At 44.4% G+C, this 15,981-nt stretch overlaps 1 protein-coding gene across 2 annotated transcripts in view; it reads left to right on the forward strand.

The window, feature by feature from the left end:
- Positions 1-320: 320 nt before the first annotated feature.
- The window catches only part of LOC147902902 (uncharacterized), a 34,635-nt gene continuing 18,974 nt past the window's right edge, over positions 321-15,981 (forward strand). For both annotated transcript variants that reach the window (XM_087374157.1, XM_087374158.1), the window contains exon 1: positions 321-1,149. In XM_087374157.1, coding sequence (XP_087230283.1) covers positions 551-1,149 — 599 coding nt within the window. In that variant the 5' untranslated portion in view covers positions 321-550. The remainder of the gene's footprint in view (positions 1,150-15,981) is intronic.

The following is a 15,981-nucleotide window of genomic DNA, read 5'->3' on the forward strand; positions in this document are numbered from 1 at the left end:
GTGGTTAATAAAGGGGTAATGACACGGTGGGAAAAGGGTTTTCATGGGAAACACAAATTTCCCGTGTTGAATGTCATAATGATTAGTAAACTCTTGTCTGCAGTGTGGGAATAAATGATCACTATTAGCTTGGTCCACAAATTGTATAACGTGGAAGCTCTTGGTTAGTGGTTTTCCCTAGTATGTCAGTGCATCTTGTTTAGTAGCCCAAGGCTGAGCCAGAATTCCAAATTTTCCAAAAGCTGGCCTCAGGTTGGAATGCCCCGCAATTCTTGGAGCAATCCTCGAAGCTATTGTGAGGACACTCATTTTGATCGCTAGTAGTGCCCTATTGGCACTACTAACCAACGCGGGGAGGCTCTCTTAAATGCTTCACAAACTCTTTGCTCCCTAGTTTTGGACCACCAGCCAACTTGACCTCGAATTTCCACAAAAATACCTGATAATCTTAATCATACACCATGACGCTCAGATATGTAACACAAATGGAGTATAAAGTACACAGTTCTTAAGCTTGGCTTCACAAAGGACAGCAGAAACACAGAATAGAATGAGGAAGGAGAGGCAAGATTTGCCGTCAGGGGAAATGTTCATTATTGAAGAACGGCTTCCAAAACAAGAGAAGGCCAGGAAGCCAGACGAGAGTCAGGAAGGGTCCCAAGACGAACAGGAGCGGTCGACCCAGAAATCTTCAGATGGGAAGGTTAGTAAGCAGGGGCAAAGAAAGAGAAAAGTGAGAAAAGGCGTTTTGCAAAGTCCTACTCAGGAAGCGTTCGTTTTCAAGAAAGAGATGAACGATGAGGAGAATAGAGCAAATAAGAAAATTAAAAAGAAGCGGGGGGATCAGAAAATAGACGATGTTGATAACGTGCCGGATGTAAAAGGGTTTGCAGAGGAAAGTTTTGATATAAACGATACCGAACAGGAGCAGAGAAAGAGTAAAAAGACAGAGGAGGTTTCGCGGTCAGGTCTTAGTTTTACTGCTCAAGAAGCGCTCGCTTTGAAGGACGAGTCCGCTCAAGGTATAAATGAGACAAAGAGAAAAAAGAAAAGCACCCGGGATCGTTGGGGTCAAAAGGTACAGGACGCTGAAAATAGCGAAGATATAAAGGAGTGGAAAAATGAATACCAGGCTGCCTGTATTCCACGGTACGTATGCTGTGGATGCTGTAATTCCTTGCCACGGGCAACATGCGGATTAAGGATAAAAAATACAAGTCCGATGTAGCTCTAAAGATGTGTGCTATGGACCTGTGCACTCAGGTTGTGGAACAAACTGCTACTTAGGGGAGCAGCGTGCTTATGAAAACAAAACTTTGGTATACTGGGAAAAACCCGACTCATAGCCTTTCCTTTATGGCCTAAAATTTATGCATTTCAGTTTGGGAAACGAGAAATTGCACATTTCAACCCGTAAAAATAAACTAGTTTTGCGCAGTCCGCTTATTATTTGAATAGGAAGTTATTGTTTTGTTTTGAATCTTCATCATTAGGCTTGGGTCTTGTTGGGTATGTTGTGAATCTCTTCGAGCTCAAATACTATTGTAGTGTCCTGAAGTACACAAGGAATCTTTTGGAGGATCATGTTTGTTAGTTGATGTCGGTTCTGAGGCAATTAGATGCACACCTTGCCATATTGATCAACAAGTGATTCAATGTCATCTTCAGTTCGGATGACAGGTCAAATGTGGCATTCCAAGAAATAGGACTTGGAACTATTTCTTTTTGAGATGAGCTCATTCTCATTCCTGAAACGTATGTACTTCAGGAGAACATTAGAAAAGAATCCCTTAAAATGATGTGCAGGATGGTAATCTGTGAAGCAGACAATGTGTGTTGAGAGTTTACGATGGTTCTTGTTGTTGAGTCTTTTTGTCTTGACTTTTGTGTGGTAGGTTCTCCATGTTCTTTGGGCGGCCAAACTATATGTCCACTGGATGTATTGTTGACACATGGTGTTCACGAAGATATCATTGCTGCAATGATGGCAGAGAGGAGTCTATGAACTACACGGCCTCAATTCTTTGAATGGTTGGAACTTGCAAGCATGACGATGCTGCTTTCGAGGACATTTGCATCGTTGGGATCTGAGTTCATGTGTCCTGTGGGATTGGTTTTCATAGCATACTTTAAAAAATTGTCGATAGACCTATGTTCAATGTTATTTGAATGTTCATATGGTCAAGAGATGGACAATTGTGAAGCCATCTATGTGTTAAAGGATCTAATGGAGGCGTAGTCTCTAGATATAGAAATCCATACTTGCACTTGTGTGGTGCGGTTGGGTGCATACTAGCCTACATGTGTATTTGAGTTTTTTTTAACGAGATGGTAAAGTCTCTTCTATGGAAGTCCTCAGGCCAGCTCTCTGAATTGTACATTTACGGGGCGTGCGCGTCTGTTTAGTTCGATATCATATTGATGTCTTGCATCAATCCATGGCATTATGTGAGCATGCATTGATTCTCGACTTTGGATCTTGTATCTGATGATGTGATGGTTGACCTGTGTGAGTGCAGCGGAAACTGATCAGAAAAGAGAGAGCAAACCATACCACACACAAACTGAACTGAAAGAATGATAGAGACTGCAGGGAAAAGCCCTCTGCACTGGTGGACAAAACCTCCAAAATGAGATCTGAAAGGGGGGTTCTATATGTAGCTCCACCCCTTCCCTTAGTCGGCTGATCTAAGCAGGCTGACCACCTGCTCTAGGTGGGCCGATTGCATGCCCTAGATGGGCGGACTGCCTGCCCTAGATAGGCCGCCCAGGCATATCATAAAAAGGGCTGACCCCCTCTGCCATATAGTGGCTGAACAACTGGCCTAGGTGGCTGACCAGCAGGTCGGCCCACCTCTGCCAGCCACCCCACTGTTGGGGCCTGGTAATCCGACCAGCAGGTCGGGTTTGTTGCCCCAATGGGTGGCCACACAGACCCCCCTATATAGGCCTCACCAGGGCTCGAAAGGGCTGCCATGCGGCAGCTAAACAGCCGCGATCTGAACTACAGCCCTTCCTGGGAAAACCAGCCATCAATGCGTCTCCAAGGTCGCCTGTCCCTGATCCATGCTGTGAACTGAGCTACACTGGCTCACACAGATATGGTACCCCTTTGGCAAAGCACAACACCCTGGTAGAGCCTTTGGACTGGCAGGTCTGCTCCGGAAGAGGCTGGATACAACATCAAAATCCTGGCATAGGCACATGCCCAACTCTACTCTACACTATCCTCACTACCCTGGTAGAGCCTTTGGACTGGCAGGTCTGCTCCGGAAGAGGCTGGATACAACATCAAAATCCTGGCATAGGCACATGCCCAACTCTACTCTACAGTATCCTCACTGGGGGCTGGCACACCCACAACTGAGGCCCTCACTCTCTACCCTAACCATTGTACATTAGGAGTACATGCTACATAGGGCAGCTCTGGGGTCTTCGTAGCTCTCGGTGTCACATGGTGATATAGACTCCTTGCTAGGCAACCTTAGCCTCCCTTAAATGTAGGGTATTTTACCCCTCTTGGTACTTACAGCCATGTAATGAAACGTACCACGATGGCGCCCATTAAATGTTAGCGCCTTTGCATGCAAAATAAACTTTAGACTAATCCTAGTCACTGTGGGCATAACAAATTGTGCGCACATAACATAGGGAATACTCTGGTTGACTGAGGTCAACCCTCTTGAGTGTAATTAAGGGGCTTTGACCATAGGTCGAGGTGCCTTAATCAAAGCCAAGACTCTCCTGCCAGAATTGGGAATATCTTGGTTGACCGACGTCAACCCTTGGCCAAAGCCAAACTTTGTTGGCTGAAACCAACACTCTAGACCATAGTTAGCTCTGGTTAACTGCAGTTAACCCTCTTGAGCGTAATTAAGGGGCTTTGACCATAGGTCGAGGCGCCTTAATCAAAGCCAAGACTCTCCTGCCGGAATTGGGAATATCTTGGTTGACCGACGTCAACCCTTGGCCAAAGCCAAACTTTGTTTGCTAAAACCAACACTCTAGACCATAGTCAGCTCTGGTTAACCGCAGTTAACCCTCTTGGCCTAAGCTAAGTCTCCCTAACCAAGGTTAGGCTTACTTAATCAGGGTTAAGTATATTTGACCGAAGTCAATACTTTGACCAATAGAAACTAACTCTTTGACCATAATTAAATAAATAAAGAACTCCATAATTATGATCAAATAAAATGGTCTATTGGAACTTTGACTTCGAGTATTTACAACTTGGTGACAATTACCTGCCCTAGATGGGCCACCTAGGCATGGCATGAAAGGGGCTGCCCCCTCTGCCATATAGAACGATCAGCCTAAGTGGTAGACCAGCAAGTCAGCGGCCCACCTCTGCCAGCCACCCCATTGTTAGAGTCTTGTAATCTGATCAGTAGGTCGGGTTTGTTGCCCGAAGGGGTGAATACACAGACCCCCTATATAGGCCTCATCAGGGTGTCTCTAAAGGGCTGCCATGCGGCGGCAAGCAGGCCGGCAAGGGCCCTGAATCTGAACCACGACTCCTCCTGGGAACGCCTGCCATCAATGCACCTCCAAGGTGGCTTGTCCTTATGCCCACAAGGCCTCGATCCATGCAGTGAACTGAGCCACACTAGCCCACACAGGTCTGATCCCCCTCTAGTAAAGCACAACACCTTGGTAGAGCTTCTGGATAGGCAGATCTGCTCCAGAAGAGGTTGGATACAACACCTACACATCCTCACTAGGGGCGGGCACATGCCCAACCTTACTCTACACATCCTCACTGGGGACGGGCACACCTACAACCAAGGTCCTCACTCTCTACCCTAACCAACATCTAGACCTTGGCATAGGCACATGCCCAACTTTACTGTACACTATCCTCAATGGGGGCGGGCACACCTACAACCAAGGCCCTCTCTCTCTATCCTAACCATGGTACATTAGGAGGTGCTCAACTCTAATAGACCTTATATAGAAGCCTAATATGTCTTGACAAGAACTATTGTGTGTGACAAGGAATAGTACTGTGCATTCAATTGGACAGCCGTTCCACGTGGAGTTTCATTTCATTCTTGTGTCATCATTTCTATGTGATTGATCTCATATCATCTAGTGCTTGATACATCATTTGCGGTGCATGTGAGAAATCTATTAGGGAGCCCCCACTTGCCAACCATGTCTATTAGATCTTTCATGTTTCTATGATGCCATGAGGGAAACCAAAGAATTAAGCCCCGTATCTCAAACTTGAGAACTTGCCAACTTGCCTAATCTCCTCTTGCTCCAATATTTTGGATTCTAGCTTCTTTGTAGGGGTTGATCTCCTTTTGTAGAATGTTTGTTAGCAATGAGCATTGAGTTGCAATGATGATTGCTTGTTGGATTTGGTACATTAGGTCAAGGGATTGTCGGTCCAACCTAGTCCTTTGCTAGGACTATATGAGTGGAGGTTGTGCCTCCAACCCATCACACACTCACAAGCGACTCCACCCTTCATCACCTGAAGAGAGCAAGAGCGTTTAAGCAGTGTGCAGTGTGGCACATTGTTTTTTCACCTCAATAGTTGTGCAAGGAAGGCTACTGAAATCCAATAGTTGCACAACTCTCATCTCAAGAGTTGTGCAAGGAAGGCTACTGAAATCCAATAGTTGCACAACTCTCATCTCAAGAGTTGTGCAAGGAAGGCTACTGAAATCCAATAGAGGAGAGCGTGGTTTCTAGAATTTTACCTATCGTGGAGCTTTATTTTTGCCTGATTGGGTGGTGTGTATATATATCATGTGTCAACTATTCTTGGTTAAAGAATAGTGTACATATGATATATCGTGGAGCTTTATTTCTGCCTGATTGGGTTGTGTGTGTGTGTGTAGCTACTCTTTGATTTGTCCGCAATAGTGTCTCTTTGTGTCGTCACATCTCAATCAGATAGAGCCCAATGTAGACCTGGTCATGGAAGTGGATCAATAGTGAGAGTGGAGCAAAGCCGTGCCCCTTCTGAAAGAGGTAGTGGTATCGTCCCCGGATCTCATAGTAGGTTGGGCAGATACACGGATGTGCTTTTCTGTCTTGACCTCCCCCAACATGCATAACCTGCTGATCCGCTGCTTTTTGGGTACATTTGCAGCTCTCCTTGCCTCAATCCTCAGTTGATCGGACGAGACCCGCGCTTTTCTGTCTTGACCTCCCCCAACATGCATAACCTGCTGATCCGCTGCTTTCTGGGTATATCTGCAGCTCTCCTTGCCTCAATCCTCAGCTGATCGGATGAGACCCGCATCTGTCCAATAGCAATCCTCAGTGCATGTGAGACTCCTCTGTCCTCCAGGTACTTGGGGTCTGATGATGAGCCCATCCTCATACATACATACATACATACATACATACATGATCACTTCTTAAAAGTAAAAGCTTCCTTTTAAAGCAAAGAAGTCTATCTAAATAAGGAACACTTGATTTGTATTTTAACATCTCCCTCACTTGACCAGATAGGCTTAAACTCAATTTTGAAGTCTCTTGAAGTAATGGATTCTCTCCCTCATTTTGTGAGAATTTGGAAGCATCCAGTAGTAGCTTGGAAGTATGTAAAAACTTTAGAACAAAAGGCTTTCAACTATGGAGAGATAGGTAAAAGGCTTTCAGAGCATTCAAAATCTTCTATCCTTAGAGAACCTTGTTGTTGTAAAAGTAAGAGATTCCAAAGCTTTATTGATGCTGATTTAGGATATGTAGTCACAGCTGATACCTCAATTTTGCTTTCTAGTAACTTAAGAGACCTTTTCATGAAAGGCACGAAATTTCGATTGTACTCTTTTAAAGAGTCTTGCCTTTTAAAAGCTATTGATAAGGGAATCTCAAAGTTTGTTTTGCAATTAGAAGAATGTTTAGGAGTTCAAAATATCTTATCAGAATGGAAAGGGAAGATTTTGAAGAAAGTTGCTTTGAAACTAGAAGAAGTCCCTTCGGTTAATTGCTCAACGCAAAGTAACCATCTTTCTAAAGAAGATGAAACTCTTCTTCGAAAATTCCATAGGAATTTTGTCATTTCTTATCTGGACAAATGTTCCAATAATGTTTTTGTTTGCAAAAAGTTTTACTTAGAATGTCTTTTGAGAGAAGTGAACTTGTTTGCCAAAACTTACGCCCCTGTCTTAGTTTCTCAAAAGGATTTGATCTCAAAACATAAAAGTTTTTGCAAGTCTTTGGGGTTTGTTTGTAATCCAAGTATACCTTTTCTTTGTGCTGCTTGGAAGTTTTACAAAACTCCATAAAAGCCAAGATTTATTGCAGCTTCTTTGTGAGACTACTTTGACGGATGTCTCTAAATGGCTAAGCTACTGCTTCAAAGCCATGTTGCCTAGTGTCCATAAACTTTGGAGGGACTTATTAAAAGAGGTAGATGTCCCCTCGCACTCAAGCTGGATTTTAAATGACTCTGTAGGAGTGATTCCCGTTGTAAAATTTTTTAATTCCTCTTGAAGCATTCAGGAGGCTGACGGACTACAAGTGACGGGCGACAGGATGACGGGCTGAGGCGGCGAGGTGATGGGGCTATGAGTTGACAGGTTGTACGTGTGAAAGATCCAATATATGATCGCCACTAAGCCTAGTGCACACAAGATCAGCGGAAGAACTAAGGAGACTCAAAGCACATTGAATAAGACATGAGAGGGAGATAGCAAATCTATATCTCTTGCAATGTGTGTGTGGCCTCTTATATAGAGAGTGCCCTTTGAATAGTCAACCATGTGGGATCCTCTCATCCACATCTCTCCTTGTGGATATCCTTGATCCACATCTCCACATCATGTAGTCCATATCCTAAGGTGGCTACTTTAATTCTTTCCTATACCATACCTTAGCCTCTAATATGTGCTCATGGCACCATATCTCAACACCTCCCCTTGGTGCCATGATCCATTGGCTATTGCAAGGTGGTCAGATGTGAGTTTACATTCCATCACCTCCCCTTAGTGCATACCTTGCTACATAAGGTGGTCAAGTGTGGTTTTTACATGTCAATACCTCCCCTGGGTGCTTTCATAGCTACTTGTAGGTGGTCAGGTTTGATTTACAAGAATATAGGCTAAAGGTGGAAAGGATGTTGCTTCTCGATACATGTTGTCGATGGCGTTCTCTTCTTTGCTTGATGTAGCATGATGCATGATGCTTTGTTCTTCCTGTTCTTTTAATGCTTTATATATGGATGCCATGTTCTATGCTATGGTCATCTCATGCACTTGTGCTTCCGGCATGCTTTTTGCGTTCATGCGTTGCTTTAGCATTTGTTGCAAAGGTATTATTATGAGCTTTGTTTTGCCTCAATGGCAGTGTCTAATTGCTAACAATGATTATGATCTGACCGGTGCGTAGAGCTCGAAAAGGTGATAACTTTTTCTTTTTGGAGCAGGTGCAAATTCTTCATGGATTGGAAGTTACGGCTTGTCAAAGTTTTATGAAGAAGAGGGGGCCTTGATGATGTGGCATATGGATTCACATGTTGCTTGCAAACTTTTCTTGGCAAGGGGTTATTGTGCTGAGGTGGCCGTATGCCACGTGGCAATCTTCTAACTGAACTGAATTAACCCAAGTCTAAGCAAACTTAACCATGGTCCAAGCAACTGAACCTAACCCGACTAACTTAACCACCCCGGTTAATCTTAACCACATACTCAACCAAGGTTCAAAACATTAACTATGGTGATCTTTAATCTAACCATAGCTCTAACCCAAGATCATGGGCTTATCTGCCACGTGTCTTTACCATCGACTGCCACGTGTCCTAAGGTTACCACCTTAGAGAAGAAGGAAACGGAAGCTTTGAAGCTTCTCTGCAGACGACGGCGACGCGGTGAGGAGTTGGAGTTTTTGCGAAGCACGTTGGTGACGGACTGTCGGGATGGAGGCGCTGATAGATCCGAGAGATCCTGGAGCGGAAGGTGCTGCTCTGTCAAGCTATTGTCCTCTTTGCTACAAGGGATCGTTGGTTGTAGATGATTGGCGAAGGCAACCGCACAGAGTTCCAAATACTTTTGTCTACAATCATTCGACGGGAGACGTGAATGTAAATTAGTTGGGCCAGTATTCCGTCACGCTCCCCGTGTGGTGACGACGCCTTCAAGCATAGCGATGCCTTCACGTGCAGGTTCGTGTTTGACGGAGGTTCTTATGTGACGCAAGATGCCCGACGCTGATCAGCAGCCAAGGTCTAGAACCTTAGGCTGATGTGGCAGCCAGCGTGGCAGCCAAGGTGACGTGGCAAGCAAGGCACCAGCTGACGTGGCGCACACGTGGCAGAGGCAGTCTTGCCAGGTCAGCAGACACGTGGCACACAGGTGACGTGGCGGCCACACGTGCGAGCTGACGTGGCAGCCAGCTCAAGTGCTGATGTGGCATAGGCGCTGATGTGGCAGTGCACAGAAAATTGCTGATGTGCCATATGGACACGTGTTAGATGACGTGGCAGCCAGTCCCACAGATGACGTGACAGGACATGTGGTAGCTGACCTGGACTGCCAGCTAGACAGGTGGCTGAGGTGGCAGACCTGAGGTTAAGCTAACCCCAACAGAGTTAGTTCAACTCTGGTTTAGTTAGTCTGGCCTGACTTGACTCAACCAGACCAGTCTGGTCACTGTAACCAGACTGTGACCAGTCCAGTTGGTCCAGTTACAGACTAACCAGACCAGAACCAGTCAGTTTGGTTAGATTAACCGGTAGTTACCCATCTGGTTACTGTTTCCCCCCCCCCCCCCCAAAAAATAAAAAAAAAGACAGTTGCAGAGACTGTTTCTGCTAGCAGTTTTTACCTATCTGAGAGAGTATTTACTGTCAAGAAAAGCAGAAAAACAGAGAAATCAGAGATTTGCAGAAAAAGAATATGTCGCCTTTGTGCTCAGGAAAAGATGAGTCAGATGCATTCTGAATGTTTTTTTGCAACAGCCAGAAAAGGGGCATTATAGTTATTGATGCCTTGGCAACTTTGTGGGTTTATGCCTTGAGTTGACAGCCCAGTACTGGCATAAGTTATGAATGCAAGACACCTCTTGTTGAGGTAATTTTTCTCTTTGAAAAGCAAAGGCAACGTGCATCAGCTGCATACACAGTGTGTGTGAGAAACTTGCAGATCTCAGACGAGTTGTAAGAAAATGGCTCAATCACCTATCCAGTGGGATTCACAAGATAGGGATGCACATCCAAGACAGAGAAGTGTGCAACAAACTCAGCAAGAATTTGAGCAGATGGTACGCACTCGTATGGAAGAGATGGAAAATCTCAAAAGGGATCCAAGGGCTCAGCATTTGTTTCAAGCAGAAGCTATGTCTAATGCAGCATATGATGTGCCAATGCCAGAGGCACACTCTCGTGTACAGCCAGAGAAAGAGAGATCTCATAGGGGACGGTCTCATAGCAGGAAGAGATCGAGGCATCATCACCGATCTCCTAGTCCATCACTGCTACCTCGAGTTCGACTTCTGTATCTTCTTCTTTATCAGATAAACCATCAAGGAAAAGAAGGAAACACAAGAAGTCCAGGAAGAGTAAGTCTTCCAGAGAGACCAAGGAATTCAAAGAGGGAGGTAAATTTGTCAAGTTTATGACCTACAATGGACAGTATGGTCATACAGACAAAGCATTGCAGTTCATCAGGCAGTTTGATGCTGCATTCGGTACAGACAAGTTTTTAGAATCCTCCAAGTTAAGAATGGTTAGTTTGCACTTGACAGCGACAGCTAGTGCATGGTGGAGTGCACAGACCACAGATGGGTCAGCCCCAAAGAAGTGGAAGGACTTCAAGAAAGCCTTCTACCAGCAGTTTATGCCTAAACAGTTTAGAGATCATGTTCTTCAAGATTGGGACAGTTTGCATATGAATGCAGGAGATACAGTGGATGTGTACAACCAAAAGTTTTGGGATGCTTATTTGCAGGTTGCACCTTTCAAAAAGATCTCCAAAGGAACTCAAATGAGAAAGTACAGAGCAGGTCTTAGTCTAAGAATCCAGGTAGTAGTGAATGCTTTGGGGGCAAAGAACATTCAAGACCTTATGCATTCAGCTTCAGTAGCTAGTCTTGTGCCGTTACAAGATCCATCTACAGTACTATCCTTGCATGCAGGACGTGCTGAAAGAAGGAAAACTGATTTTTCAAAATTAGAAAAGAAAGAGTATCCCAAGGTTGAAAAGAAAGGGTTTTAGCCTTAGAAGCCGAGGGGTACTCAGTTTTTAAAGTCATATAAAGGCAAATCTCCATTCACCCCTGAACAGATAGCTGAATTCCGTAGAGATGGGAAATGCTTCAAGTGCAGCAAAGAGGGGCATGCGGCTGCCCAGTGCCCAGAAAAGCCTTCAACTTCGAAGGGAAAAGAGGCAGAGAAGCCACGGGGACCGCAAAAGCCAATGGCAGGAGGAATTCCTGATATACAGGGTCATGTTTCAAACCCAGAAGAACGAGAATTGCTGCTATCATGGGGCAAAGTCAGAGACCAACAAGCGCTAATTTTATTTGATCCAAGGGCTAGTGATAATTTCATATCAGAGGACCTAGCCCTGAGGCTGGGAATAAAGACGGAGGAGTTGGGCAGGGCTTTGGATGCCGATCAGATGTTCTGTGGGAATCCTGTGCCAGTCACTCCCTTGATAGGGAAGCTCCGTCTTCATGTATAGAGTTATGTGGATCAAGAAGACTTCTTCATTTCTCCACTAAAACATCATGATGTAGTCTTGGGAATGCCTTGGTTTCATGGCAAGGCAGTGAAGTTGACTCTTTCTGAAAGAGTCTGGAGTTTGTGCATAGGGGGAAAAACCAGCGTTTAGTTGCCAGGAATAAAGGGGAGACTATCCCCATTGTATCTGATGTTACATGTGGTAAAGCAATAATGTCTGCAATTTTCGCGTACATGGTTTTTGTAAAAGAAAAAGAAAATGATATGCATGCTGAAATGAACGATGCAGACAAAGATAAATTTCAGTTTCTTGTAAACTTTAAAGATTGCTTTTCCGATGCTTTGCCAGGGGAGTTACCCCCAGAGAGACAAAAAGATCATTAGATAGAGTTAATGCCTGGTAGTGAGCCACCAAACAGACCACCTTATAGAGTTAGTGCGACTCAGAGAGAGGAGATTATGGCTCAGGTACAGGACTTGCTGTCCAGAGGGTTGATTCAGCCCAGTTCTTCTCCTTTTTGTTCCCATGTACTGCTAGTATAGAAGAAAGATGGCTCCTTCCGTATGTGTGTCGATTACCGCGCACTGAACAAAATGACCATCAAGAATAGATTCCCTATTCCGCGCATTGATGATGTGCTGGATCAATTAAATGGAGCTTCAGTTTTCAGCAGGATAGACTTGAAGAGTGGCTATCATCAAGTCAGGATACAACCACAAGATGTGCATAAGACAGCTTTTCGCACTACATTCGGGTTGTATGAATACTTAGTGATGCCTTTTGGGTTGACAAATGCTCCAGCCACATTCAATAGAATGATGGATCGCATCTTCCGAAAGTACAAGCATTTCATGGGTACTTTCTTTGATGATATCCTAGTCTTTTCAAAGACAGAAGAAGAGCACAGGAAACATCTTGCTTTGGTATTTCAAGAACTTTGAAATCATCAACTTTTTACCAATAGCAAGAAAAGTGAATTTTTCTTGGAAGAGATCCATTATGTGGGGCATATAGTATCCAAGAATGGGATACAAATGGATCCTGCAAAGATCCGAGCCATCCAAGAATGGCCTGAGTTGAAAACTGTGCATGAAGTCCGTAGTTTTTTGGGACTTTGCTCCTATTATAGGAGATTTATCAGGCATTTTGCTGATATCGCAGCTCCATTACATGACCTTGCTAAGAAAAATGCAGCCTTCACATGGGGAATATCACAGAAGAAAGCATTCAATACACTCAAGGAGAAGTTGACTACAGAGCCTATTCTTGTAGTACCGGATCTTTATCAACCTTTTGATGTTGATTGCGATGCTTGTGGAGAGTGTGTTGGGGCTGCATTACATCAGAATGGACATGTGGTAGCCTACGAGAGTTGAAGATTGCGTGATGTTGAAAGATATCTGGGAATCTATGACAAAGAGTTATTGGCTGTAATTCATGCCATTCATACATGGAAGCACTATCTTTTGGGTGCATTTTTGACTGTTAAAACAGATCACCAAAGTCTAAGATACTTTTTGACTCAGACCAAGCTTTCCGAGAAGCATATGAAATGGGCAAACATGCTGTCAATGTATCATTTTCAGATTGTCCATACCCCAGGAATTTGGAACAGAGTGGCAGATGCCTTGTCCCGAAGACCCCAGGTCAATAATGTGACTATTGCTTATCATCAGGACCTAAAAGGCATGAGGGAGCAATATGCTAGTGATGCAGATTTTGGTGAGATTTTACAGCAAATGCAAGAGGGGCAATCCACCAGTCACTATTCCCTGAAAGATGGGTATCTAATGAAAGATGATTGCCTATGCATCACCCAGGAGATGAGGAAAAAGATTTTGGAGGAATGCCATGCACCTCCCTATGCTGGACACAGAGGAATTACAGCAACAACTCTAGCACTAGAGAGGTATTTCTTTTGGCCAGGGATGCGGAAAGATATACATCAGTCTGTTATTGAATGCATTACGTGTCAGAAAGTGAAGTATGATAGACGGAAGGCACCTGGCCTACTTATGCCTCTTCCCGTGCCTCAGGCACCATGGGAAAGTATTACAATGGACTTTATTTTTGATTTGCCAAGATCAAAGTCAGGGAATGATGGGATTTGGACTATCATTGATAGATTCAGCAAGCAAGCTCATTTCATTCCGGTTCGCAAAACCATAAAGGCAGATCATATGGCTAAGCTTTTCATGGCACAGATCTTTAAGCACCATGGTATGCCTAAGTCCATTGTTAGTGATCGAGATCCCAAAATGACCAGTCTGTTCTGGAGAGCTTTATTTGATAACATGGGGACGAATCTGAATTTTTCTTCTTCTTTCCATCCCCAGACAGATGGTCAAAGTGAAGTAGCAAATTCTACAGCATTGGATATGCTGAAATGCTACATGGGTGACCAAGGTTTAGATTGGGAAAAGTACCTATCATTGGTAGAGTTTGCTTACAATAATACAGTACACAGCTCTACAGGGAAAGCCCCCTTTGAGGTCATTTATGGGAAGGTGATTTTGCCACCTATCTTGAGGACTCTGTACGCAAAGGCCCTCAGGGCAAGGTATCTTGTAAAATTCAAGAATTATACGGCATTAGATGCCAAGTGGATGGACGAAGACATGTTATCTGATCATCCACAGCTTTTGGATGTTTACAAGGAAGCTTTTCAGTTGAGGTCAACTGAATAGAAGCCGAGGGGATGTCACCACAATGTAAATATCCTAAGTCAAAGTATAGTTGATCATTTATTTGATCATAATTAAAGAGTTTTATATGTGTTAATTAGTAATGTAGAAATTGACAAGTGGCTTGTTGCCAAGAAAGGGAGCCTGAGAGCTCATGTAATAATCATTCATTCACGTTTTGGATTTTTCATGTATGTACAGCGTCTACGTTGAACTCTTGTAACAGATTCTCTCTTCAAGAAATAAAATACCTTCGGGGGGGTCCAGCCCGATGATTGTCCTGGGCCCTAGTGAATTTGTTGAGAGAGGGAGAGAAATGAAAGAGTCTTTGCTGTATTTTACGTGGAGGGTTTTGGCTATCCTCTACGGGTAGATTACATTAGGTTTCATGGGGCATTGGCTCTTTCATTGATGGTGCTGCTGCTGCGTTGCTGGCCGATGGAGATAGCACCTCTGGAGTTCGTGTCTTAGCTTCCAAGGTCCATGATATTGCTGAGAAAATACCGATCAGTCGTTGGGTTGGAGATGGCACTATTCTCAGACTCAATCGTTGACTGCTCTATGCTTTGTTTCTTTCTCTCTTGGTCTTTGAAAGGAGTAGAGATCACTCCTTATACTCTCCCGAACTCTCTCACAACAACAAAAATCTCTCTTTAATGAGTTATACAACACTCATCTACGTAGCCTTTGTGGGCAACCTATGCTCTGATACCATGTGAAAGATCCAATATATGATCGCTACTAAGCCTAGTGCACACAAGATCAACGGAAGAACTAAGGAGGCTCAAAGCACACTGAATAAGACATGAGAGGGAGATAGCAAATCTATATCTCTTGCAATGTGTGTGTACTCAACAATACATGATAGGCCACTTATATAGAGAGTGCCCTTTGAATAGTCAACCATGAGGGATCCTCTCATCCACATCTCTCCTTGTGGATATCCTTGATCCACATCTCCACATCATGTAGTCCACATCCTAGGGTGGCTACTTTAAATCTTTCTTATACCATACCTTAGCCTCTAATATGTGCTCATGGCACCATATCTCAACAGTACGGCCGTCGAGAGGGAGAGGTACGGCCAACCGGAGGGAGAGGGAAGGAAAAGAAGGGAGGAGAGGGGGGGAAGGGGTGAGAGAGACGAGGGGTGAGAGAGAGAAGACGGGGAAGGGGTGTGTGTGTGTGTGTGTGAGAGAGAGAGAGAGAGAGAGAGAGAGAGAGAGAGAGAGAGATGTATTAACGTCTGCAGGAGGCCTCGCGGGCTATGAGACAAAGTACGTAGAAGAGAAACTCATACGAGCCTTAATGGGCTGGAGCAAAGGGCGTGTTAAGGCCTTTGCTGAGTACTAATCTATACGGATTTAATGAGCTCAGTCAAAGCAAATTGAGAGCTGGGACTCAGAAGCCAAAGACCGGCACCGTGGTGGCTCTCCGGTGAGTTGTGAAAATATCTGGGATCTACTTCTGTCGGGCTGTCTCCCGCTGTGGCGGGGGGCGTGGTCTCTGTGATCTCTGAACCCGCTGAGCTATGTCCAGAGTGATCCCTCATCACAGTCTTCATTGAGGAAATCTATGATAGGATGGACGCCAATAGAGTGTGCTCTAGCTGCTCTTCGTGTTGTGAGTGGTCTGTGCGTCCCCCTCTTGACGGCATC

The sequence above is a fragment of the Dipteris shenzhenensis genome, chromosome 4 (assembly GCF_047967505.1).
Source record: "Dipteris shenzhenensis isolate YYH24624 ecotype China chromosome 4, Dip_SZ_1.0, whole genome shotgun sequence".
NCBI classification, from domain to species: Eukaryota; Viridiplantae; Streptophyta; class Polypodiopsida; order Gleicheniales; family Dipteridaceae; genus Dipteris; species Dipteris shenzhenensis.